This window comes from Pyrus communis, chromosome 7 (assembly GCF_041283825.1).
Source record: "Pyrus communis isolate YQ-2024b chromosome 7, ASM4128382v1, whole genome shotgun sequence".
Lineage (NCBI taxonomy): Eukaryota > Viridiplantae > Streptophyta > Magnoliopsida > Rosales > Rosaceae > Pyrus > Pyrus communis.
The window spans coordinates 27765760-27793068 of NC_142571.1; the positions used below are offsets into that span (position 1 = coordinate 27765760).

General features: G+C 38.7%; 3 protein-coding genes across 4 annotated transcripts; 2 read left to right on the forward strand and 1 right to left on the reverse strand.

Moving 5' to 3' along the window:
* Positions 1-6089: 6089 nt before the first annotated feature.
* LOC137734105 (disease resistance protein RPM1-like) lies at positions 6090-9444 on the forward strand. Its single transcript, XM_088696823.1, has one exon. It carries the CDS (start codon positions 6394-6396, stop codon positions 9229-9231), a length of 2838 nt encoding a protein of 945 aa, XP_088552949.1. The 5' UTR covers positions 6090-6393; the 3' UTR covers positions 9232-9444.
* A 5099-nt stretch (positions 9445-14543) lies between these two features.
* Positions 14544-16932, forward strand: LOC137733122 (uncharacterized). The gene is made up of 8 exons (XM_088697450.1): positions 14544-14688; positions 15540-15640; positions 15852-15905; positions 16012-16091; positions 16179-16215; positions 16328-16390; positions 16612-16665; positions 16753-16932. The coding sequence occupies exons 1-8, from the start codon at positions 14544-14546 to the stop codon at positions 16921-16923; spliced, it is 705 nt and encodes a 234-aa protein (XP_088553576.1). The 3' UTR covers positions 16924-16932.
* Positions 16933-19525: 2593 nt separating this feature from the next.
* Positions 19526-26034, reverse strand: LOC137735208 (LRR receptor-like serine/threonine-protein kinase ERL1). 2 transcript variants are annotated; one of them, XM_068474612.2, is made up of 27 exons: positions 25634-26034; positions 25003-25141; positions 24800-24871; positions 24632-24703; positions 24472-24543; positions 24312-24383; positions 24057-24128; positions 23785-23856; positions 23637-23708; positions 23472-23540; positions 23313-23384; positions 23126-23197; positions 22974-23045; positions 22804-22875; positions 22653-22724; positions 22481-22552; positions 22319-22390; positions 22167-22238; positions 22014-22085; positions 21847-21918; positions 21685-21756; positions 21538-21609; positions 21401-21471; positions 21160-21291; positions 20734-21072; positions 20269-20639; positions 19526-20131 (listed from the first exon to the last, which is right to left on the reverse strand). In XM_068474612.2, exons 1-27 carry the CDS (start codon positions 25737-25739, stop codon positions 19784-19786), a joined length of 2943 nt encoding a protein of 980 aa, XP_068330713.2. In that variant the 5' UTR covers positions 25740-26034; the 3' UTR covers positions 19526-19783. The 2 variants fall into 2 exon arrangements, with proteins under 2 accessions (XP_068330713.2, XP_088552950.1); XM_088696824.1 differs by having other exon boundaries at positions 19629-20131; positions 20734-21291; positions 25634-25942.
* Positions 26035-27309: the final 1275 nt, after the last annotated feature.

The window sequence follows — 27309 nt, forward strand, 5'->3', positions numbered from 1 at the left end:
GTTGAACATATACAAGATGTTCTTTTTAGTTACAAGTTCGGACCAAGATGTGGTGTGCATGATGTTTGTGAGAAGTTAATGTGAGCAAGCAACAATGATTGTTTCTCACAACCCAGATAATCAATGCTTACGATGACTAATTCTCACACTCGAACAAATTAAATGCGGGCCAAGAATTTAAAGATTAAAAATTAATACTCAAGTTTCAACACACTTGAAAAAGGGCAACAAGCCGAAAACTGAAGGAAAGAAAAGGCCTTGCCAGCTGTACGTAAGACCTTTCTATGTCGAAAGGCTTTGACCATGGAAGGCCTACCACGATATCGTTTTAGTCTCTTATTAAGGTAATGCTTACAAAATTAAATTTATCGTTAAAATTTACAAATAAGTATGTTTATCAACATTTAAGTTATAATTTAATCATTAATTTCTATGTTATTTAGTTTACAAAATTTTGTCTATAAATTTATACACCCTAGCATTACCCTTTTTTTAAGGCAGAGTAAGATTCTCTCCATTTCTAATCTCTCTCTTCTTTCATCCCCTTCTATTTAAACGGTTACCATTAAGCTATGTCAACATCTTATTTTGAATTTTTTTATATAAATAAAAAGATAAAAAAGAGGGTGAGGAGAGGAGGGAAAAGAATGATAATAGAAGAGAAGAGAATTCTACTCCTAAGGTCATCTCCAACCGAAGGGTCCAGAGGGCCAGAGGGTCGAAAATAACCTGAAACCATCTCCAACCGAGGGCTAGGCCAGAGGGCTGTGGAATCTCAGAGGGCCCCATGGAATCGAAGAGGGCTAGAGGGTTGAAAGGCAGCCAGCTAGCCAGCCTGGGGCTGGCCAGAAAAACTGGAAATCCTGTCGGTTATAACCGACAGGATTTCGTTTATATTATTTAATACAAATGTATTCCTGTCGGTTATAACCAACGGCTAGCTGGCGCTAGTTACCGTTGGATTCAATTTTTTATTTTTTTTAAGGGGTTTTTGGGCCTTTTTTTTAAAAAAAAAAATTTCTATTTTTTTTCCCTATAAATACCTAAACCATTCCTCACAAAATTTTCACCATTCCTACCATTTCAATTCTCATATTTTCTTTCCTCTTTCAAAAATCTATCCTTCGATTTTTTTAATAATTTTGAAATGGCCTCTTCTGCAATGAAAGGTAGGGCTTGGACCCAAAAAGAAGATGAAGCTCTTTGCAAGGCTTATAGATGGGTGTCGGAAGATAGTGTGAGGGGGAATTGTCAAACAAATGACGGTGTTTGGACTCTTGTGTCCAAAAAATACTTAGAGTTCTATGAAGGCACCACTCCAGTGAATATTCGAAACCACGAGAGTTGTTCTTCAAGATGGAAGAAACATCTTCAACCAAGTTTGAACAAATGGCATCAAGCATTGTTAGCAGCCGCAAGTAGACATGAAAGCGGCGCTAATTACTACGACGAAGTAAGTGTTTTCATAATTTATTTTAAATATTTAATTATATTACATTTAATTTCATAAATTAATTTCCTTTTATTTTTTTCTAGGTATGCCAAGCGGAGGAATTGTATATGGAGAGCAGCTCGAAACCCTTTCAATTTCACAGTTGTTGGGAAATTTGTAAAGGGTAGGTGTTATTTGAAGATCCACCAAAGAGAGCTCCTACACCGGTGTTCGAAACTGCATCCTCAGCTGTAGATATGGATGAAGATGGATCTCCAACCATTCAACAAAAAAGGGTAGAAAATCCGTCTTCGGGTGAAGGTTCCATACCTAGGGCTATGGGACAAAACAAGGTGAGAAGGTTGAAGGAAAAGGGCAAGGCAAATGATAATTACGCCGCTCAACATGAAGTGGCGGCCTCATTGCGATTATTGGTGGAGCAAAATGCCCTTAAGGCCGAAGAAATGAAGCGTAGGCATGAAGAACGGGCAAAACAAATATAAGAAGAGATGGATGATAAGAATATGGAAAGGAACACTTCGAATTACACTCCAATGAGTAAGGCCTATTTTGATAGGAAAAAAAAAATGATGAGCCGACGGCAGTTGTTTACCTCTGACTATACTCCTGCGATGGCGGATGATGAAATGATGTTGATTATGGATATTAAATTTAAGTTGTTTTAGTTTTTAAATTTAAGTTAATGTTGTTTTCGAATTTAATTTGTAGTTTTTAAATTTTAGTTGTAATTTTTAAATATAAGTTGTAGTTTTTAAATTTAAATTGTTGTAATTTTTAAATTTAAATAATAAATTATGTTTGGCCCTTTGGCCTTCGATTGGAGACGGTTTTTATGGCAGGGCTAAAACAAGCTCTCTGGCCCTTTGGCTCTCAGTTGGAGACGAAGGCAAATATGGCCATATACTGTTCATTAAAATATTAATATCTTGGAGAATCTTGGAGGGCCAGAGAGCTCGTGTTAGCCCTCTGACCCTCCAAGAAATTAATATTTTAATGAACAATACAAGGCCATATTTGCCTCCGTCTCCAACTGAGGGCTAAAGGGCCATAGGGCTCGTTTTAGCCCTGTCACAAAAAACCGTCTCCAACCGAGGGCCATAGGGCCTAACATTATTATTTAAAAACTACAACTTAAATTCAAATCCAGCAGTTAAGTGACGTCAGCTAGCCATTGGTAGCTGACATCATGCTGATGTCAGTTAGCCGTTGGATTTGAATTTTTCTTTTGCTATAAATAGGGTGGATATTAGGCTATAATTTACACAACTTTGAATTCAATCTATTTCAATTCAATCCTTTTCAATTCAAGTTTGCAATGAATTCTAACTTTGGATCCTCTTCGGATTCCAACTGGGGATCCTCTTCGGATTCCAACTGGGGATTCTCTTCGGATTCCAAATTGGAAGCAAAATGGGCGCAAATGAGACGAGAAGATGAAGAGTCTAATGAAGAAGTTCAAGTAAGGCGCAACAAACAAAACAGAGCAACAGCCATGGCTGCGGCCATGATGTGTCAGCCAACTGAGGAACAACCTTAATGAGGTGGCTCTATTGCTGGTCGCTCTTATAAACCACGAAACAGAGCGATGTCGCATGCCAATTTGATGAACAACTACTTCAACCCCAACTCGGTGTACACATAAAAGGATTTCAAATGTCGTTTCCAGATGAGGCGTCATGTCTTCAAGCGTTTACTTCGTGATGTCTAGCAGGTCAATCCATACTTTCGACAGAAGCGGGATAGAGCAGGCCGCCCTGGTTTCTCACCTCATCAAAAGGTTGCTGTTGCACTCCGAATGATGGCCTATGGCTCCCTAGCTGATTCGATGGATGAAACTCATGGTATGTCTGAGTCTACATGACTTGATACTCTTGAACAATTTTGTGACACAATTGTTCAGATTTACAAAGATGAGTACCTCCGCGAGCCAAATCAAGAAGATCTGAATCAGCTCATTCGCAAAGCTGAATACCATGGGTTTCCGGGCATGATAGGGTCATTAGACTGCATGCATTGGGATTGGAAGCCTCAAGAATAGGGGCGAAATTCTATATTTAGAACATTGCATGCAAGCCTCAATCTTCAAGTTTACTAGTTTCTCTTACTTCTCTCTAGTTGTTTATATTAATCTTATATGTAATTCATGTTGTGATTTTCTATAGCACACCCCTTTAAATATTGCTCCAACAGTGGAATGTCTTTGTTTATGTCATCTTGGAATTACCAGCCGTATGTCAGAATTTTCAATTTGATAATTTGAAAGGCTTCATGAATTATAAATTGGTGGTTGTTTTGTTGGTTACTTTTTAAAATTAGAGTTCAGTAGGTGTTGATGCAAAACCAGAGACAACCCCTTGGCTTTGTTAAAGGCGAAGCATGCAATTTACTAGTCAATCCCACTTGGTGGCATCGGTTCTTTTGGAGTTCAGATCTGTGCCCAAGTTTTCTCTTAACACCGTCAGCAGGAGAATGCGAATAGGGTGGGCCGAGGAAACTTGAGCACATCAGATATGAACTCGTTAGTTTGGTCTAAATTGTTGACATCACCTATTGCTACAACATCTTAATTACCAGCTTAGCTTTTACGATCACATTGTTAATCATCTTTCTAGCTTGAATTCTCATTGCTCGCCGTAGGGATAAGAGCGAATTAATCCGCTTATATATCAGCCAAGTTCAGGGTATAAGTCAGCACTGATTAATTGCTGCAATTGAATTAGAAATACGATTACTTGATGGATTACACAATTAAATTAATTGAGAGCTCGCTTAGAATTAGTCAATGGTTGTTATCACATCACTTTCGAATTTCAATCAGCATGTATTATACAACATATATTAGCCAAAAGACAAATGTTGACATCTCCTTCCAATCTAGAAAGTCGTCTGCAACCTGATTGCCCTTGCAATGGAAAAGGAGCAAGACCAAGGGCAAATACCATGTAGACGTCAGCTTGGGTTTATTCTGCTTAGGCATTTGGACGGACTTTGCATGGCCCATGATTGCCCTTACAAAATTGTACCGCTGAGCGTGATTAAATGGGTTGAAGAACACGTTTGAGTCTTTGTCCTTACCTTTCATCAACCAACCGATGGACATGCACTAAATTCAAGAAATTGTTGTAAAAAGAGGTGGAATAATCGCCATAACTAGTATTGTAATGTGGTGGGGTATAAAAGGCTTCACGAAATTTTTGAACTGATGATTTAAAAGGCTTCACGAATCATGGTAGGCAACGACAAAATGGTGGTTGTTTTGTTACTTTTTAAAAGGAAACTTGGGGAGAGACTAGGGGAGGTGTGGATGCAAAACCAGAGACAACCCGTTGACTTTGTACAGGGCAAAGCATGCAATTTACTAGTCAATCCCAGTTGGTGGCAATGCTTCCTTTGGAGTTCAAATCTGCGGTGCACAAGTTTCCTCTGCTCACCCACCTTCCGCGTACTTTTGCTGACAGTGTTATAGGACACTTGTCAGCAGAGGATGCAAGCAGATGAAACTTGAGCGCGGTAGATCTGAACTCGTTAATTTGGCCTTACTTGTTGACCTGACCTATTGCTATAATATCACAATTCCCAGCTCAACTATTAGGAACACATTGCTAACTACCTTTCTAACTCGAATTCTCATTTCTTGCCGTATGGATAAGAGCAAATTAATCCGCTCATATATCAGCCAAATCCACGGTATAAACCGGAACTGATTAATTACTGAAATTGAATCAGAACAAGTCTGCAAAGTCTGGAATATGATTAATTGATGGATTACACAATTAAATTAATTGAGAGCTGGCTTAGACTTTGTCAATGGTTTACACAATTAAATTAATTGAATCAGAACATTTTATATTGATTTTTTTATAAAAATAATAAGATAAAAAATAATAAGAATGTAAAATATTGACGTAATTTAACTGTGACTGTACAAATAAAAAAAGATAGAAGGATACTCAAACAAGAAGGCAGACAATCCACCTCTGTCTGAACATCTCTCAATCTGCTTTATTGTTTCTGAAACTTCACAAAAAATTATAGTCAAGTTTCAATACACTTGATCGAGGACAAAAAGCCAAAAATTGAAGGAAAGAAAAGTCCTTGCCAGTTGTATGTAAGACTTTTCCGTGTTGAAAGGCTTTATGGAAGGGGAGAGGATTTGACCAGATTCTCTTTGTAAAGATCTTAAAGATTTTCTGATTACATTCGTTTATCATAAATTGTACAGTTATAATAATTTTTAATCACATAATTTATAGATACAATTTATAAATTAAATGATGTGTCACTAATAAAAATAAGTATAGCCTACCACGATATCATTTTAGCCCCTTTTTAGGGTAATGCGTAGAAAATTAAATTTATAGACAAAATTTACAAATTAAATAATACGTTTGAGTCATAATTTAATCATCAAATTCTACGTTTTTTTTGTCAAACGATAAATTTTGTTAGATTAGCCATCAACGAGGTTTGAACCCATACCGTCATGCAAGGGCCCAACACATTTCCATTATTATGATAAAGAGTTACTTGTCAACTTTTATGACATTTAATTTATAAAATTTTACGCTCAAATGTAATTTTTCAAAGATTACCCATTTTTAAGGTGGAGTAAGAGTCTTTTTCTTTTTATTATCTCTCTTTCCATCTTCTTCTAGACAGGTCAACATCTTATTTTGCATTTTTTTTATATAAAGAAAAAGGTGTCTGAACATTTCAATCCATCAATTTTCTCAATCTGCTTCATTGTTTCTGATTTTCTTGATACCAAAGCCATCTGCTTCACAGCATTCAATTTGCTCCTGATTCTTGCTTCTTCTTCTAGTTTTCAGATTTCCTTTCTCTACCTTTGATTCCCAATTTTTTTTTTTCCCAAGCAACTGTTTGCTCACCCAAACCAAACAAATAGCATATAGTTTGGGGTTGTTGGATGCTCATATTATATGGCAGAACAAATTGTATGCTTTGTGATCGACAAGTTGATTCAACTACTCATCACCACAGAAGCAAACCTTTCGAGAGACGTACGCAAAGAAGTTGGTTTCATCAAAGATGAGCTAGAGAGCATCCGATCATTCCTCAAGGACGCAGATGCTAAGGCGGCTGCAGATGGAGAGACGACGAATGACAGTGTCAAAACTTGGGTCAACCAAGTAAGAGAAGCAGCTTTTTACATTGAAGATGTCATTGATGAATATTTGCTCCGCATCACACGGCACCATCAAGATCCTGGATTCATTCGTTTTTTCCATAAAATTATCTGGTTGGCTAAAAAAACGAGATCACAGGATGGGATAGTTTCGAAAGTTGACCGTATGAAAGAATTGGTTCGGGATATTCAGGAAAGAAGAAAAAGATATGAACTCAGTTCCATTGACCAGCAAGGTGGAGATAATGGCGAAAAGACTCTTCCGTGGCATGACCCTCGAGTGGCTTCCCTTTTCATTGAGGAGGCTGAAGTGGTGGGGATTAAGCCCGCCAGAGCAAAGCTAACTACTTTGTTGGTTGGGGGAGCGCCGAGACGCGAAGTGATATCAGTGGTTGGCATGGGAGGACTTGGGAAGACCACTCTTGCCAAAAAAGTTTATGACAATCTGACGGTGCTGGACCAATTTGATTGCTACGCTTGGATTGCGGTGTCCCAGACATACAGGGTGGAGGATCTTCTGAGGACAGTAGTCAAAATGTTCTGCAGTTCAAGGAACGAGAATTTCCCAGAGGGAATTGACACAATGAATGAGGAGTCCCTGATCAGAAAATCAAGAGAGTATTTGCAGCAAAAGAGGTATGTTGTTGTGTTTGATGATGTGTGGAAGGTAGATTTTTGGGAGGCTATAGAACATGCTTTACCGGATAATAAAGGCGGACGAATAATGATTACTACAAGGAGTCAAGATGTTGCCGATTTTTGCAAAAAATCTTGTTTTGTTCATGTTCATCACTTGCAACCTCTGCCTCCAAACATGGCATGGGAATTGTTTTGTAGAAAGGCATTTCAGTTTGAATTGGAGGGAAATTGCCCTCCAGAGTTGGAAGATATGTCACGGGAAATCGTTCGAAAGTGCGAAGGACTACCTTTGGCAATTGTTTGCATAGGTGGTCTGCTGTCAACGAAAGTCAAAGTTGTTTCTGAATGGCAGAAGTTATACAATAGCTTAAGTTCAGAGTTGGAAAGCAATCCCCATCTTACAAGCCTCACAAGAATCCTATCCCTCAGCTATCACCATCTACCATATTACCTCAAATCATGCGTCTTATACTTTGGCATCTTTCCAGAGGACTACTCAATTAGTTGTGTAAGATTGATTCGGTTGTGGATTGCTGAAGGGTTTGTAAAATTGCAGGAAGGCAAGACACTGGAAGAGGTTGGAGAGGAATACTTGACTGAGCTAATTCACAGAAGCTTGGTTCAAGTGTCAGAAGTTTACATGAATGGAAAAGCTCGAAGTTGTAGAGTTCATGATCTGTTGCGCGAAGTCCTCCTTAAAAAGGGTGGGGATTCAAGCTTCTGTCATGTCTTATCGAAAGACAAGTCAACTTTTAAACCAACAAATCGGCGGCTCTCAATCAACATCAGTCCCTCTGAAGTCTTGGGAAGCATTACACAGTCTCATATTCGTTCTGTTTTTACTTTCAACCAAGAAGAATGGCCCGAGTCTTTCCTCAATACATTGAGGGGAAACTTTCAACTTCTGAAAGTTTTAGATTTCATGGACGCTCCAATCAATCAACTTCCGAAATATGTGGGGGATTTGTATCTCTTGACGTATTTAAGCCTGAGGAATACAAGGGTGGAGTTGCTTCCAGACTCCATAGGCAATCTGAAAAACTTAGAAACTCTGGATCTAAAACAGTCTTTGGTGTATGAAATACCAGCGAAGATCAATAAGCTTGTTAAGCTGCGGTTTCTTTTGGTCTACTATCGTAACTACAGCATGCGTTTTTGCTTGAATAGGGAAAGAGGAGTGAAGATACATGAAGGTATTGGATGCTTACAAGCTTTGCAAAAACTGTACCATGTGGAGGCGAATCATGGAGGGATCAAGCTAATCAAAGAACTGGGAAACTTAAGGCAGCTGCGGAAGTTGGGCCTAAAAAAATTGAAACGCGAATATGGAAGGGCTCTGTGTGCTTCTATTGAAAAGATGAATCGCCTTGAATCTCTAGATTTAAGTGCAATAAGTGAAGATGAAGTCCTTGATCTAGAATCCATTTCAACTCCACCAGAATTTATTCGGTCTCTGGGCTTGAAGGGGCGTTTAGAGCAGTTGCCAAGTTGGATTTCAAATCTTCAACACCTCGTCAGAGTGGTGATTTATTGGTCAAGGTTGAGAGATTCCCCATTGAAAGCCCTTCAAAATCTACCTAATCTGTTGGATCTTCGTTTGGGACAAATGGGATATGATGGCGTGCAGCTGCATTTTGAGGAAGGAGGATTTCAGAAGCTTAGGAAGCTACAACTCGAGGAAATGGAGGGACTAAATTCACTGATCATAGACAATGGGGTTATGCCTCTTCTCCAAAAGTTTCTCATTGGACCTTGCCCACAGCTGAAGGAGGTGCCATCTGGCATCCACCATCTTCGACATCTGAGAGATCTTGTGTTTGATGACATGACGAAGGAGTTTGCACGACAAATGGATCCAAATAATGGCCCACATTATTGGATTGTTAAACACATACGACTTGTTTGTTTTTGTTGCAGATCTGGCCCGAGAGATGGCGATTATGAAGTCCACTCCCTGTATGATTCCGATTTTTCGTCTTGGTCGAATGCCTGATTCCAACTTGATCAAAAAAAATGGGAGTGTCTAAAGACTACAGGTTTATGGGCCGTTAAGATTGAATTGTTAGCTCTGCTGTCCTTGGTTCTTGTGTAGATTGACTGGGAGGGGCTCTTTCTTCTTCGCTTTTTTTTTTCTTTTGTGTGGTCTTCTTAGCATTTTTCTTGTAATTTTTTTTTGTGGTTGCAATAAATTGTTTTTAATTAAAAATTAAAATAACAAGACATCATGATCTCAAACATAGAATGCTCCAATGACATGATAAAATTTCATTAATTTTTTTATGAATGAATCAAGTTTTTATAGGATATAACTGACAACTATTTACCTCGTATCTTTGCTTTAAAAAGGAATAAAAACCCTTCATATTTTTGTCAGTTTTGTCCCTTGATCACCGATTCAATTAACTGAGAGAGATAATAAGATTGAAGAATATGATTTAGTAAATTAAATCATATATGTGAGTTTTTTCCCATCTCTACTCAAACAAAAGTATAGGTCAAGACCTACGACAATCCATTTCAATTCCACCCGAATCTATTTCGGTTTTCACCACTTGAAGGGGCCTCTAGAGAAGTTGCCAAGTTGGATTCGAAAGCTTCAATAACTCGTCAAGCTACGAATTTTTTTGGTCAAGGTTGATAGTGCCCCACTGAAAGCCCTTCAAAACCTTCCTAATTTGGTGGAGCTTGGGTTCTGATACAAGGCATATGATGGTGTGCAAGTGCATTTTGAGGGAGGGTTTAAGGAACTCGGGTGCTAAAACTCAAGGACTTGTTGCCTGGACTAAACTCATTGATCATAGACAATTGGCCACGCCTCTTCTCCGAGAGTTACAAATTGGGCCTTCCACTCAACTGATGCAGGTGCCCCCTGGCATCCAGTACCTCAGAAATCTAAGCTTTCTTAGATTTTGTTGGCATGCCGAAAGAGTTACAACAAAATATGGACCAAATAATGGGCAGTATTATTGGATTGTTGAACATATACAAGATGTTCTTTTTAGTTACAAGTTCGGACCAAGATATGGCGTGCATGATGTTTGTGAGGAGTTAATGTGAGCAAGCAACAATGATTGTTTCTCACAACCCAGATAATCAATGCCTACGGTGACTAATTCTCACAAACAAATTAAACGACGGGCCAAGAATTTAAAGATTAAAAATTAATACTCAAGTTTCAACTTTCAACGCAATTGAAAAAGGGCAAAAAGCCGAAAACTGAAGGAGAAAAGGCCTTACCAGCTGTACGTAAGACTTTTCCGTGTCGAATGGCTTTCACCATGGAAGGCCTGCCACGATATTGTTTTAGTCTCTTATTAAGGTAATGCTTAGAAAATTAAATTTATCGTTAAAATTTACAAATGAGTATATTTATCAACGTTTAAGTTATAATTTAATCATCAATTTTTAGATCATTTAGTTTACAAAATTTTGTCTATAAATTTAGACACCCTAACATTACCTCTTTTTAAGGAGGAGTAAGATTCTCTCCATTTCTAATCTCTCTCTTCTTTCATCCATTTTTATTTTAAACGGTTACCATTTAGTTACGTCAATATTTTGTTTTGAATTTTTTATATCAATAAAAAGATAAAAAAGAGGATAGGAGAGGAGGGAAGAGAATGATAATAGAAGAGAAGAGAATTCTACTCCTAAGGCCATCTCCAACCGAGGGTTGGCCAGATGGCTCATTTTAGCTCTCTGGCTCTCCAAGAAATTAATATTTTAATGAACAGTACAGGGTCATATTTGCCTCCGTCTCCAACTGAGGGTCAAAGGGCCATAGGGTTCGTTTTAGCCCTGTCACAAAAAACCGTCTCCAACCGAGGGCCATAGGGCCAAACATAATTTATTATTTAAAAACTACAACTTAAATTCAAATCCAACAGCTAAGTGACGTTAGCTAGCCATTGGTAGCTGACATCATGCTGATGTCAGTTAGTCGTTGGATTTGAATTTTTCTTTTGCTATAAATAGGGTGGATATTAGGCTATAATTTACACAACTTTGAATTCAATCTATTTCAATTCAATCTTTTTCAATTCAAGTTTGCAATGAATTCCAACTTTGGATCCTCTTTGGATTCCAACTGGGGATCCTCATCCAATTCTAAATTGGAAGTAAAATGGACGCAAATGAGACGAAAAGATGAGGAGTCTAATGAAGAAGTTCAAATAAGGCGCAACAAACAAAACAGAGCAGCAGTCATGGCTGCGGCCATGGTGTGTCAGCCAACTGAGGAACAACCTCAATGGGGTGGCTTTATTGCTGGTCGCTCTTACAAACCACGAAATAGAGCGATGTCGCATGCCAATTTAATGAACAACTACTTCAACCCCAATTCGGTGTACACATAAGAGGATTTCAAACGTCGCTTCCGGATGAGGCGTCATGTCTTCAAGTGTTTACTTCGTGATGTCCAGCAGGTCAATCCATACTTTCGACAGAAGCGAGATAGAGCAGGCCGCCATGGTTTCTCACCTCATCAGAAGGTTACTGTTGCACTCCAAATGATGGCCTATGGCTCCCCAGCTGATTCGATGGATGAAACTCATGGTATGTCTGAGTCTACATGCCTTGATACTCTTGAACAATTTTGTGACACAATTGCTCAGGTTTACAAAGATGAGTACCTCCGCGAGCCAAATCAAGAAGATCTGAATCGGCTCCTTCGCAAAGCTGAAGACCGTGGGTTTCCGGGCATGATAGAGTCATTAGATTGCATGCATTGGGATTGGAAGAATTGTCCCACCGAATGGCAATAAGGCTTTAGCGGAAGGTCGAGAAAACCAAATGTTGTGTTAGAAGCGGTTGCCTCATATGACACATGGATCTGGCATGCTTTCTTTGGAGTCCCTGGATCCCAAAATGACATTATAGTTCTTGGGCGTTCACCCCTCTTCAATAACTTGACGGAATGTAAAGCACCTCAACTTGACTACTACATCAACAACCGTTAATACAATATAAGGTATTACTTGGCAGATGGCATCTACCTAAAGTGGCCGACACTTGTCCAAACAATTCCAAACCTTAGGAATAACGCAGAAAAGTTGTTTACCTTACGCCAAGAGGCATACCAGAAAGATGTTGAGAAAGCTTTTGGTATTCTACATGCACGGTGGAAGATCATTAGTGAACCGGCAAGAGGGTGGAGTCGAGAAAATTTGGACTCCATCATGATGTCTTACATCATATTACACAATATGATAGTGGAGGATGAGCGAGAAGAGTATATTGATGGAGAGTCCGATGACGACCAAGAAAATCCAAATAGGTCAAGAAGGGCTCGTGCAAAAATATATGATGAGCCTAATTTGTCTTTCAATCTAAGAACTGGTAGTATCTCTATAAATGAGTACATATACGGGGAGTAAATATGTTGATGTGACGTTGGGCGCACTGCTGACTTCTTGATCTTATGACTGCGGCCGATGAAGGAATACGTCTCGACCTTCAGGTTCTAGAGCCTGAAGATAAGACTGCTAATTCTACGAAGTTCAATTTCAAATTCAGCTTTCAATGTGCCGAATGTAGTAACCTAGTAACACCTCCATTCGCCGAGAAAGCTGATGAGATGACATCTACCAACAAGGACCCGGAAATCCTTACCGAGACTTAGATAAATAACCAGTCAATCTCGAAGCAGTGCTGTTTATCCAAACTAAAAGTACTCATCGGTCGACTGATTCTAGGACTCCAATGTTGTCTATCCAAACTAAAGATGTCGTTGGTTGCCTTCACAGTGTTGTCTATCCAAACTGAGAATGTGTTGGCAAGAAGAAAGGGAAAGAGGAAAAAATCTCAGGATTGTTGAGAAACTTAACGTAGAGAAATTTATGTGTTGATTTGAAGGGGGCCTTCTATGGTGTGCGCCACTTTGTATTTATAGGGTGGAATATCTCCTTGGCACGGCCTGATGGTGTTTGTAGAGTACAATCAGCAATCTAACAACAGGGAACATCACCGTATAGTCAAACTTTATCACAAGTTCTGCGCACCATATCTCACTACCGTCCACTTTCACCAATTCTTATCTCTTCAAAACCCATCTACTCACATCACGTCACCATTCCAATTATCTTTTGGTAATCATTAGATATCACCATTACCGAGATAACCTGCATGCATGGTTCGGTTCTGAGGAAATTCGGTCCTCATCCACCTTTGCCATCTTTATCACCATTTCCAACTGCTAATTGTGTTATTCATGAAATGCATGGAAAATAGTCTCTTAACCCGCCACGTTAGCTTTCAAACCAATCATCATGTAAGTGTAGCAATTCGAACTGGAAATTCCAAAAATATATTTCATAATTACTACGAAAATCCAATAGTAATATCTAGAAAAAATATGAAATCCAACGGTCTAGAACCCGCTCATTTAACGCTCTAGATTGCTCAGGGTGATATTGTAAAATCAGGTCCAAACAGATATATTTGGAATACATAATATGTGTTTGTACATGTATCATTGCATGCAAATGTAGAAAAATAGTTCTTCATGGTTGTTAAATTTGATATATTTGTCTACAAATGGAATTAAAATTCAAAAAACAAATCAAAATCAAAATTTCTTATTGGCTTATCTGGCTTGAAAATTAAAAAAACGTGAGGTTCTTATGTCATTTGGTCTGAATATTCTAGAATTAACTGGCTCATAGTATCAAAATTCAACCCCCAAAGGTTTAGATGCATCCTATGAGTCTATACCCTTAAAAACTCCCATTTAGTTGGGCACAACGAACGAATATGTAAGGTGAGGGACCACAAAACAAGTGTTTGGGGTAATGGAATGGAGCCCACCATTTCGAAATTCCAGGCGGACGGAACATTTCTCTCAACCTTGGGCGCGAAGAAAAGTCCTCCTCCTCCTCTTTCTTCGTCGTCTTTCCTTTTGTTGCTGCGTTTGCCCTCTTAAAACCAATCCAAAATTATCGCCCAAAACAAATATCCAATCTTCCATTTCTTCTTCTTCACATATCAGAAGTTTCAATTAGGGTTTCACTTTAACCTTAATCAAAACTTCTACATACATATACACATATTTATATATAATCTCTCTCTCTCTCTCTCTCTCTCTCTCTCTCTCTCTCTCTCTCTCTGTGTTTCGGAATTTTGATTTCCCGGGAAAGTTTGAATCCCGGTCGTTTCTTCGAAAGTCCCCGAAAGCTTTTCAAGAACGCGAGAATCAGCAATGGAGTAAAACATTCCAGAATATTATGACATAAATTACTTTTAAAATTCGCTGGCTCATTTGCCTGAAAGCTGGTTCAGAGGGAGGGGGAGAGAGAGATGGACGAAGAAATGGTGGACTTCGTTAGGGAGGCTTTCGAGGGGGGAGAAATTGACATGGACTATGAATTCGATGCGCCCAGGTTCTACGATTTCACTTGGCCGAAGACTGGTCGGGAGGCCGAGGAGGCGGAGGAATGGTTCCTGTCAGCAGGAGGTTATCAGCCCTCGCGTAAGCGTTTTCAGAAACATTGGTTTGCTCTTCTCCTTGTCATGTCCCAAAACAACGAATTTTTTGATCATTTTCTATGATTACCACATCAATTGATGATCGATTCTGCTAATTCGTTTCAATATCTATATGTTTAGTTCATGCATCTGAACTATATTACATTGTTTACGTGAACAAATTAGAGATTAAGAGAATTATAATTATTTGTAATTTGTTAACTTAACCACTAACTCTGTCTTTTCTTCGGTTAATTGTTCCTTGTTTTGAATCCCTTAGCTTTCCTTGAAAAATTGTTGAATTTGCAAAAACGGATTCATCCTGAACCTGTAAAAAAACTCCACCGAACCAAAAGACGTTGAAGAAGTTGACTCAAATAATTGCATGGAAGTAGAGGTCTCTGTAGTAGTAGACGATAATATTAGAGGTACATTTTCATTTTTTACTACTGTGTACTTCTGCATCATTTTCTCATTTCTTATTAACTTTCGACGCGATAATATTATTTCTGTTTTCTAAATCGGCTTCGCATGAATTAGCAGATGAAGTTGTTTTTACTGTCATGTTTTATGGTGTTTCGACACGATTAGAACTCCCTAATCACATGGCTCTAGACACTCCAAGCGCTAAACCAAAGTCCACGGGCAAGTCACCACCTCTATCAAGGAGTTCAACGTTTATGAAACCCACGGCAAGTCAGCTGGCAGATCAAAATCACCGCCGAGAAATTCACTCCAACCGGTTATTAAGGGGGTGCTAATTTTTTGTCTCGGATGATGTATCTTTGGTTCTAATTGTTTGGTGTTTTCTCTAACTTGTGCCTTTTTCTGACTCTTGATTACACGGAGTGGCGAAAAAGCTCAGGAAACTTGATGAGAAATCACAGAATTCTCCGCCACCTACGAAAAGACACAAGTTGGAGGCTGGCTATGTACGCAAGGTGCACTTGAACATTTTTTCATTTGATAGTTTTTGCATCTCTTATCTGTTTGATCTTTATTGAATCGCGCACTTTATTATGATCGGTATGAAGTTGTTACACTCAAGTCCAATAGCGTATTTAAACCACCCAGTTGTGATTAACGAAGTTCAATAGTTTATGAATCTTTCATAACAATTTCTGAAGGGCTCTTTATGCATTTGTGAAGCAGGTTGCTGAACAACTCAAGCATCAACATCTCTGGTCACACAAGGTGTCGAAAAAGGTAACATACATTTTACGAAAACAAGGTTATGTGCTTTTGATCGTGAAAATAACATTTTAGTTTCATTCGAAATAAGGGAAAAATAGTTTTTCGTGGTGTCGTGCAGGTCGGAGCTGATGCTGCCAGACCTAAAGTTACTGTTCCGAAGGAACCAAATTTGGAAGCAAATAGAGCACAAAGACGTAGGTACATTCACCTCTTGCATGATTTTGGTAAAATATTTTGTTTGGTGTATGAAGGTCTACCTAGTGAGCTTATAACACTGATTTTCAGGTATAAGGTTAATGCCAAACCAGGAGAACAATCAAAAGCAAGTTCATACTCCTTTTAACACTCGAATTGAATTGTTCATTACCCTTTTGAACTCGTTCTAATTTATACGATTTCGTGATCTTTAGTTTCTTTGATATTTTGGTCTGCAGATTCTCAGGGCTCCTCCATGGCCTAGCCCTAAAAAGCTCACAATTCCAGCAACAGAGTTTCAGGTAATCATAGAACGTTGCACTGTATTTCCTTGGACCGTCTTTGCAAAGGAGAGAAACCTCGGCAAATCTGCCCTGGTTAGGCAGCGTGATTCGGATGAGACCACAATACATAATACTTAATGACAAGGCCAGCCACTCCTACTGAAGTTTTCTCTTAGCAAAATGGCTTGACTTGCGGTAACAAATGCACCTCATAACGTTCTTAATTTGATTGTCATCAGATGTTTCGCCTTCGGCCATCAGCGCGAGTTATGCAACAGACATACGATCACCATGTAACCCTCTGAAACTTGTCCGATTATTTGAATTTGAACTTATTAATTTTTGTCAACTCTTACGACGAAATAATATTGTCACTGCAGGTAACAAATGGACCTAATTCTAGTTATTTATCAGAAAATGAAACTACAGAGATCGAAGGGAACTATCTCTGCCTTTTAGCTTGTCAAATGAATCCCATCTTGTGTAATTTCTGTGTAGTTTTACCTTGCACTCATAGAAATTTTCCATCTTCAAATTTGATTTTTACTTAAGGTTAATAATTTCAATAGTTAAAAAATAAAAAAAAATAAAAAAAAAGCCGATCACAAGCCAACTAGACTCATCGAAGGAACGTCTATCATATGCAGCCTTACCCTTTCCTTGCAAAGAGGTTGTTTCCATAACTCAAACTCGTGACATTTCGCTCGCAAATTATAATATTTCCTTTGTGTCAAGGCTCGCCCTCAATAATTCCAATAATAAACCCTTGAAAATCAAGAATCAAAATACTTTCAATTTTCGTTCTATGTAAGTAAACATGTCACCGGATTTGCGTCAAGGCTCGCCCTCAATAATTCCAATAATAAACCCTTGAAAATCAAGAATCAAAATACTTTCAATTTTCGTTCTATGTAAGTAAACATGTCACCGGATGAGAATCGTTGCAGCTATGTAAAAGTTTTGATATTAATGTTTTGCACAGGCCAAACTCTGTGTATGCCTTAAAGCAGTAGAAAAGTGGAATGGTTTACAAATTCGTAGCTTGCTCTCTTAAAAATAAGGTAAATCTAACTCTTTAACTTTTTTTTTTTTTTTTTTTTTTAAATTATGTGCATAATCTTAATGCCATGATTTAAATTTTATGCAGGAATTAAAGTTTGCAATCGACAAGAGATGCCGAAAGGAGCCGCCAACAGATTTATTTAGTAAGGTAGGAGCAATATCCAAGTTCGCTAATTTTACGTAAAAACTTACATGTAATTTGAACATCAAAATGAAGGTATTTCAAACAAAATATTTGATGTTATGTGAGTAAAAGTAAAACACTTGGTGAAGCACGATAGGCATGGAATATCACCACCTGACATCTTATTACATGTAAGTTTCTCTTGTTGTTTTAAATTTATTCAAGTTTTCAATTTTTAACTCCTCAATATCTTATCTTTTGACATTTTCCAGCTCTCCCTTGAATCCGAAGGACAGCATAATACAAAACCTCAGTCAAAAAATGCCTTTGCCTGCTAAGATTAATCACTAATCTATCTTCGTAAACGTGATTAATGAAACGCCGAAGAGACCAAGCTCCGAATTTGTTAGATTAATACAAGATTGATTGCTTCCACTAATTGAAATAAGGCCACAAAAGTGAACAGACCAAAGCTCCTTTCAGCAAGATCATGAGGTAAATTATAAGTTTATATCATTTAGTATTTTGAGGACGATCTTTAGCACAACAAAAAAGTTGTTCCGTAACAAAAAGTCGTAAGTTCGAGTCGTGGAAACAGCCTTTTTGTAAAACAAGGGTAAGATTGTGTACGATAGACATTCTCATCATGACCCTCGCAAAGCAGAAAGTCTTGTTGGGTTGGGTCGCTCTTTTTATATCATCTAGTATTTTCGTTGTGGCTTATTAATTTTGTTGACGAAGTAATCTAACTAAATTGAATTCTTTTTTATACATAGGGCTCGTAGTCTCGTAGCATTTATATGGTTACCAAACGAGCTTCAAGTTGATAAAAATGACAGATGTCAAGAAAGAAAAATCGGTGGTTAAGTGGGAAGCAGATATATCATTGTTTGAAAAGGAGTGGATTCCTCGATTAGAAAACAGCCGGTGGAAATCTAGATGTTAGCATGATTTCAAAGCTGGTTAACTTATATTGTGGTGCTACAGTTCGAAATGAACCTACAATTTGATTTTTGAATTGGAAATTATGAAACGAGAAAAAGGAAAAACAAGAAATTTGAATACCTACAAATCTCAATGCACGCGATAGAGCCTGGAGGGCATGAACATGGGCTATGCAGTGCAAAAAATAGCGTACCAATTTTTGCACTCTCGGTTTAGTTTTAGGTCTTTCAAACTGAAAATTTTATATCATTTATTAACCCACGATCTTAATTCAAAGTTTCAAATTCGTTACCCGAATAATCTTTCTTTGTCATGTTTGAGCCCCTTGTTGCTCGAACTCCTCAAATCAGCTATGTTCTAAGGGGTTGATCTTCTCCGGATCTGTGTCTGGAGCCGACGGATTAGAAATTCCGTACTTATTTTAAATCATGCGGCCCTCATTAACCCATTATACTAATCCACCGCACACAAGTTAAGGGTCTGCATCTCTCTCTTCAACTGCCCAAATCTACTAATCTTTGGGCTCTGAATAAAGAGATTCGGAAAGATTTCAGGTCATATGAGTTACAATGAGGAGCCATATAAAATAGGACGCTAGGAAGGCATTTCAAATTGATCATACAATGCCAAAAGCCATATGAACATAAAGCACATAATGCATAATAAGTATAGAACACCATTTGTTTCTTGTAAGTGTCCCTTCTCTCTTATTCTAGCGAAGATTTTGCCCAATGGTAGCGTATATTTGAAGGAGATGAGGTTTGCCCCTCGTCTATAACTTAGCTAGGGTACAATAACCGAGAACATAGATCTGCCTGTTACCTTGGAAAACCCAACAGCTAGCCTCTCAGAAATACATTAATTTGATGTTTTTTCAACTTCAGAAATCATAAATTCTCTCGTGAACCCGTTCTCAGAAAGCAAATGCCTTTTCAGACATTTATCCCGAATCGTTGTCGTACTTTTACTTTTCACTTTCACCACGGTAAAAAGTACAACGCAAACAAACAACCAGAGAGGGATCAGGACATAATCCGACAAGTAGCATTTCTTCAACAAAATATATGTAAGTTACAAAAACTAGTTCTTTCTTCTTACTTTTCAATCCCTGCTTATACGACGTCGTTCCAAAAGATGTGCCATGACACTTCATGATTACATATATTTCGTCTACTGCTCTACTGGTACTAGCAGATGAACCAAAACTGGGATTTTCCTTCTCAATCTTATATTGTAATTTCAGCTGTTTTAAAAGCAAAGAGCTAATCTGAAGCTTTCATTCAAAGCGTGTTCTTGGATATGACTTCACCGAAGCGGCCAAACCACTGAGCGTCGGTTGAATGGCTCTCTTGCTGCTGCGGTTTTGGCTTCTGTGGTTCCTTGTCAGCCACAAACTTGGCGTAATCAATGCCCTTCGGAATGGAACCATGTTTTGTGGCTGTTGCAGGAAGGAGGGAGACCAGAACCCTTGCAACCTCGTGCATGGTTGGTCTTTCAGTAGGGTTTCGCTTGGTGCACAGGAGGGCGAGTTGGAAGGTCTTCCTGACATGAGACAAATCCATGCAAGTAACCGAAACCTCCGGATCGACAGACTCCATTACAGTATTTGTATCAGCCTTGGACAGTATCTGAGATAAACAGATCTCAAAATTTCATGCAAGCTCAAGAAAATGATACTGAATAAATAAAGTTCGTATCATGTAGCAAAATATTACGTCGGGCAGAGAGTTCTTTACGAAGCCTGAAGTTAGATCTAGAAACGTACCAGTTGATGCAGGTTTGAATCCTGTTCCACAGCCTTTTTCCCCGTCAGTAGCTCAAGAAGCACGACCCCAAAGCTATACACGTCAGACTTTTCGGTGACACGGGAGGTTCGGGCATATTCTGGATCAATGTAGCCAATTGTTCCAAGAACATAAGTTGATGCATGAGTCTGTGCAGTTGGTATGAATTTTGCAACTCCAAAATCAGATAGATGAGCCACAAAATTCTCGTCCAGCAATATGTTTGAGGATTTAACATCCCTGTGAATGATTCGGGGGTTGCAATCATGGTGAAGATAAGCAAGTCCCTGTGCTGCCCCAACCGCTATTTTCAACCGCGTTTCCCAGTCAAGTTTAACCTTCTTTGATGGTCCTGTCATGAATATTGGAAACACAGTAAGTATACGAGTTCAATGGCATTCTTTCCGAAAAAACAATAAAACTTGACGGTTGAGAGGAGGGCTAACCGTGAAGCAGATCCCAGAGAGATCCGTTCTCCATATAGTCATAGAAAAGTAGATTTCCATGGGGAGACAGTGAATAGCCATGCAGACTGACAAGATTTCTATGCTTGATTCTGCCAACGGTTTCAAGTTCAGTCTCAAACTCCCGCATGTCATTAGGATACCGAGTGTAGAGTCGCTTAATTGCCATGGGTCGGGAATTCTTTAGCATACACTTGTACACTGTACTAGAAGCACCATAACCTATAATATACTTCTCATTTAGATTCTCAGTAATTCTCATTATATCGTCAAAGGTGTGTACAGCCATATCCATGTGAAGGATTACAAGTTTAGGAGGACCTGGAAAGAAAAACGGATCTTCATAAGGCAGTACATCATTAATACCAAAACCAAGATAAATTAAAATTTTAAAAAGATAGTAAATACCTTGCCCACACTTGCCAGAACCCATCGTTAAATCCTTTGGTTGGTTAGATTTGTAAACTGCAACTATCACCATGGATAACAATGTGATGAAGCCTAATGCCATACAAACGACGGCTGTTCTGGAGAATAGAGCTGCAAGTATGAATGCGAAGGATACTTTGTTAAATTTGAACTAGATATAGGAGGTCAAATACCAGAGTTCCATAGCGCAGAAAAATGAGAAAACAGTTTAAACTTTTACCCCTGGATTTTGTGGCAGGACTACATATCGATCCCAACCAGTTGCCGCACAACAATGGGTTTCCAGTAAAGCTGAAACAGACATCTTGAATCAGCACTAGCAAATATAGAAAACAGCAACTTTGTTTCCTTGCTTACCTGTCTGGCAAAAATCGTGAAAAGTTCCTCATAGGAGGTACAACGCCTGAAAGATTGTTGTATGAGAAATTCCTGAAACATGGATGAAACAGCATTAAGAAATGCACAAGAACGAATATGAAAACAGATTCAAGAAACAAAACTCACAGGGTGGCAAGACTGAAACAGTTGGTTAGCTGATCAGGTATTGTTCCATTCAAGAAGTTGTTATTGAGTATCCTATTGAAATTCAAACACAAATAGATTCAGCACGATGAATTATGCAGAGCTTAAAAACTGAGACATGGCTTGATGAAGTAGGGAGCTTACAGCGCTGCAAGGTTCTGCAACTGCCCCAATTCTCCTGGGATGCTCCCAGAAAGATAGTTGAATGACATATCACTGTAAAGCATTCAAATAAAGACACAAAAAAATTAGAAAGGCATGAGTTTCTTCAACAAAATGTTAACTACAACAGAGTCCAATTAAAAGCTTACATAGTTTGAACACTCCTGAGGTTCCCAAATTCTGCTGGCAGCGAACCATTAAGATGATTACCACTCAAATTCCTGCAAGTAACGATATGTACTAAGAGTCACGTTACACACAATGTGAATCTATATAGCTAGAACATACAAACGTAGACGTACAAGGTCAGAAGGTGCTCAAGATCACCAACCGAAGCTGGAACAGGGCCAGAAAAGTTATTGCTAGACAGATCCCTGAAAAGATTGGTAATACAATGTCACTTAAATCTGAATTAACAGCTTTAAGGCAAAACTAATGGCCCCTATGAACCCACAATGTGTCCAGATTGATGATGCGTCCCAACTCAATAGCTATTCTCCCACTAAAATAGTTCCTTGACAAGTTCCTGAAGGTTCAATCAATTGATTTTATCAATATACAATTAAGATCGTCTGAAGCACAAGCAATAAACAAAGTTCAAAACAGAAAAACTCACAGATAAGTCAAACTCTGCAGATTTCGGAATGTCAGAGGGATGGACCCAGTCAATCGGTTTCCATGCACATTGCTTAAATAAAAACAACATTCAGCCTCAAGAAATTTAATCAATATCATACAGTTACACATGCCATTAAACTCAGGTGGTAGTCATGTATAAGATATCATACAATTGATTCAAGGCGGTGCAGGAGCTGATATCATGTGGAATGGGACCTTCCAGAACATTGTTGGCAAGATTCCTGACCCAGAACATTGAAGTAAGTAACAATAACACTAGGAACATGAAGGACCAAAAATTCTAGAACAATAGATACTCACAACTCAAACAATTGCTCCAGCTTCCCAAGATCAGCAGGAATTCTCCCGACCAGTTTGTTGTCATTCAGTTGCCTGCACAAGATGATTTGAGAAGTAAATTAAGACATGGAGAGTAACACATAGCATCTATGGGTTTGTAATTCTGTATCATATCATAGCAGGCATCTCACAAGTAGCTTAGTTTTGACATATTCCCGAGTTCGGGTGGAATTGACCCAGTCAACTTGTTGCCATGCAGGTATCTGCAACAAAAAAATAAATGTGTCAAGACACAATTATGAAACACTGAAGGTGACATTATCACTCAAAGCCAAGAGCTTACAATTTCCCAGTGTAGGATAAATTGCCAAATATTGGTGGGATTGGCCCTACCAGTTCGTTCTCACTCAAATCCCTGGAAGACAGACAAAATTAACAAAAAAAAATGAACCTCAGTAACATGCAAGCAAACAGCAAACTACTTCAAAATTCTGCTGGAACACTCTCACAAGATTAAACAAGGCACTTACAGGACAGCCAGGGCCTGCATTAGACCAATCACCTCAGGAATTTTTCCCGTTAGTCTATTCCCTTGAAGAGACCTAACAAAATCCACCATAACATTTTAGTATTTTACTAAACTGAACTCTAGAATAACTACACTAACAGTCGAAAGCAATAAAACTTACAGCGTAGCCACTTGCAAAAACCCAATGTTGTATGGAATTTCCCCTGTGATCTGATTATACGATACATCCCTATCACAGCCACCCATAACATATTATGAGAATCAAATCCAAAAGCTTCTTTTTTATTAGGGTGGCAGGAATTTAAACTCCAAAACAAAAACTCACAGGATCTCAAAGCTTGTGCAATTTCCAATGCTGTCTGGGATCGTGCCAGTCAGATTATTGCCTCTAACATCACTGTTAAGTAGATCAAGAAAAACTATCAACGAGAAAGCTCTAAGAGTAGTTGAAACCTTGATGTATGAATACTTACAAGTACCACAAGCCTGATAATTGACACATATCGGGTGACAGTGATCCAGTTAATGAGTTTCCACGCAATCCACTGTAAAGCCAATTTTTAACAAAGTTAATCATAAACTCGTATGCCTCTTACACAAATACAATATACTCTTCCCACAACGGAACACACTTATGTAAACAACTGTTAGTATATCAACCGATACTACCCGAAAAGAAATTAAAATGATACATTCAAAACTTGATACATAAGATGCTTGTTTTCAATATGGTCAAGGTACTTACAGGTACTGCAATACTTCATTCCAATATATTAGCCTTGGAATCTCACCACTAAGCACGTTCTGAGCAAGATCACTTCAAAAATCAAACCATAAAAAAACCCAACAAACCGTTAGTGCAAATTCTGCCAACACGAACAGCTGTAAGTAGTATCCAAAAGTTACACTATAAATTTAATAAACTGAATACTTCCATGTACCTTACAACCATATCAAGCCTTAAAACTTAATTCACAGTACAGATAAACAAGGAACTCACATAGTTTTAAGGTTCGGAATTTGCGTGAGAGTCGTAGGGATGGGACCAGTCAGCTGATTGTTCTTCAAATTTCTGCATACACAATAACAGATTAGTTCGTATGGAAAATAAAGAATCAGGGAGGAATGCTTACTGGCATTCAATGATTAAAACCACTTACAAAAGCTCCATCTTCTTAAGCTTCGACACGGAGAATGGTATGTCTCCATATAAAAGATTGTCAGACAAATCCCTACATTGCAATATAAGAGATTAGCAAAAGCAAAACGAAAAACAAAAAGCTAAAAAGACCACAGGTAATGGCCAAGGAAAGAACTAACAAATGTATGAGAGAAGCGCAGTTGCCAATCTCATCGGGGATTTGACCGGTCAGCTTATTCCCTTGCAAGTCTCTATCAATAACAAACACAAAATCCGTCCATCAAAATCTCTTCCACAATATAGCAGTAAGAAATTACAACGTAACAAAAAAAAGAGATGAGGATCACATGGATTCCAAGTTCCCCAAGTCTCCGATGGCTGGCGAAATCTCTCCGCCGAGGTTCAGATTAGACAGATTCCTTCAAACATCAAAAAACCAAGGAACCCCGTTAACATTAAGCATGAGCTAAGCAGAGTTAGGGACCATTATTAACAGTGTTCATGAAGAACCGGAAAAGGTTTAGAGAGAGGGAGGAGAGAGAAAACTCACAAGGAGGCCACAGAGAGGCTGACATTGTCGCAGAAAACCCCACGCCAAGAACAGAAATCGCCGTCATGGGCATCGTTCCAGTCGAGCAACACGTTAGCGACGTTGCTGAACGACGCCTTAATTGACATCAACGCCTTTCCTGTGAAACCCCATTTTAATATTCCAGAGAATTAAATAACGCCATTAAATAATACCCAGCAACATATTAAAAAATAAAATAATGATTTCAAAGTAAATAGTAAAAAAAAATGATGTCTCTTCACATCCCCGGAATGTTCGAAAGAGCCTGTTCTTCGAGATTGATTGCGCTTAGCGTTTCGCTGCTGAGGAAATGTGGGACTAGTTTTCATTTGCTTTCTCAGCAGCCAAACGAGTAGCCAAGGAAGAAACTTTGACTACAATGCAGAGGGGAAGTTCACAAAAATGGAAAGCAGAACCCAAAAAACCCAGGAGGAGGGAGAGCCTATCGGACATCGGCTTTTGGCTATTGAAAAAAATGTGGTTTCGTTTCCCTAAGTTCTCTAGGCAACCAAACCAGAAACCAGGGAAGAAACTTTGGGCTACAATAGAGTGAGAGTCTAAAAATGGAAACCCAAAACTCAGAAAACGCCAACAAGAGAGAGAGAAGCACCTTCGTCGTTGAGTGGGGAGCCGAGAGGAAAGAGAACCGCCATTAAAGCTAACCCAAAGCAGAAGACGAGCTCCGTCTTCTTCCTCCATAAAACCCTTCTCTCCATTAATCTCCACAAAGCTTCGCAATTTCGCAGAACCTAAGTCGCGGAAAGAGACGTTGGAGAAGAAGGAAGAGAAAACGAGAGTAAAATGCCAAAACCAGAAGAGGGTGGATGAGCTAAGCCCCTCTGTTCTTCACACACAAAATACCACTATCAGAAAGAGAGAGAACGACAGAGTGAGAGGAGAGAGCAGACGTTTGGCGTGAAGTGTAAGGCAGACTGAGGCCCGAGTGTTATGAAGAGAGAGAATTGAATTCTTCAGAGACTCTCTCTCTCCCCTCCTCTCTCTCTCTCTCTCTCTCTCTCTCTCTCTCTCTCTGAGTATAGTGAAAGAGATGTTTGTAAACGGCGGTGAAGCGACGTTAGTGAAGGGACGTTCACTCAGACTGTCATAAACTGCAAAGCAAACGGCGCCGGCCGTCATCTCGTACCTTTCGTTTTCCAAAGCCCATGCAATTTTCGCCACCTAGAAAAGTACCACTGTTTCGATTTATTGCTCCCATTTATTAATTTACCAGTCTACCCCTTCTGCATCTCCGTCTTACTGTCTCAATCACTGCAAATGGCGCGTGGGCCGAGTCGGGGAAGACCGAGTCATGGTTCGGTCTTCCGGTTTGGTTAAGCAGAAAAAGAGCGGAGAAAGACTGATTTGCCACTGTCATGTTTCTTATGCTTCCGAGGATTTTTGTCTTTTTGTCTTTGCTCGTCTCTTGTCCCATAAAGTAAAATCATATCAAATCAAAGAAGAAATGGATCTGTTTTCTTCTAAAAGTGTTTGGTTGGATGGAAAATCCAAATCCTTTTTTTGGTTTTGTGGGATTCTTTTTCCTTTTTCTGTGCAACAAAGCCAGCTTCACAGTTGAAACAATGACACAATTCTTCCCTTCCAAGAGATGGAAGAAGGCCCAAAACCCTGGCTTTTGATGTGTATTTGTGGTCTGCTTCAATGGCGAAAACTGCAACTTGGCCTTGACCCGAAGTTAAAATGTTGACCTTTTGTTTTTTGGAAAGAGAGATAGATGCTCTTTTTTTTTTTTTGGAAACTGAGACGGATGCCTTATTTCTTGCATTTGGTGGGATTATAAGTTTACTTACGCAGTGCAATGTTATGCAAAACAATATATACACATAAGGCATGTATTTTACACGACATGTCGTATGTTTGATTTTTGACGCCGATGAATTACACAATTATGGTAAGAGAGAGAATAAAATATCTCTGTGAGTCTTTCTGATCCTCAAACTAATGAACTGTCATGGCGAAGCAGCTAACTAGTCTCGCTTTTAGAAAAAAAGAATTTATATATATACACACACACACGCTCAACCAATAGTGTATAATTAGTTTGAGACAATCTAATAGCAACATCTTGAACGTTAACAAAGTTTATCATTTATGAAGTCAAACCACATCCACGTAACCCAACGAAAACAACTTGAGTTGAGAATTATGACTAAGGCTATCTTCAATTAAAATGGTTAAATATAGATCTGTCTAAAATTATAGGTTTATAAAAAGTTATTTTTAAATAAACAATGTCAATCGTACTTATATATCATTTGCAACGGAATA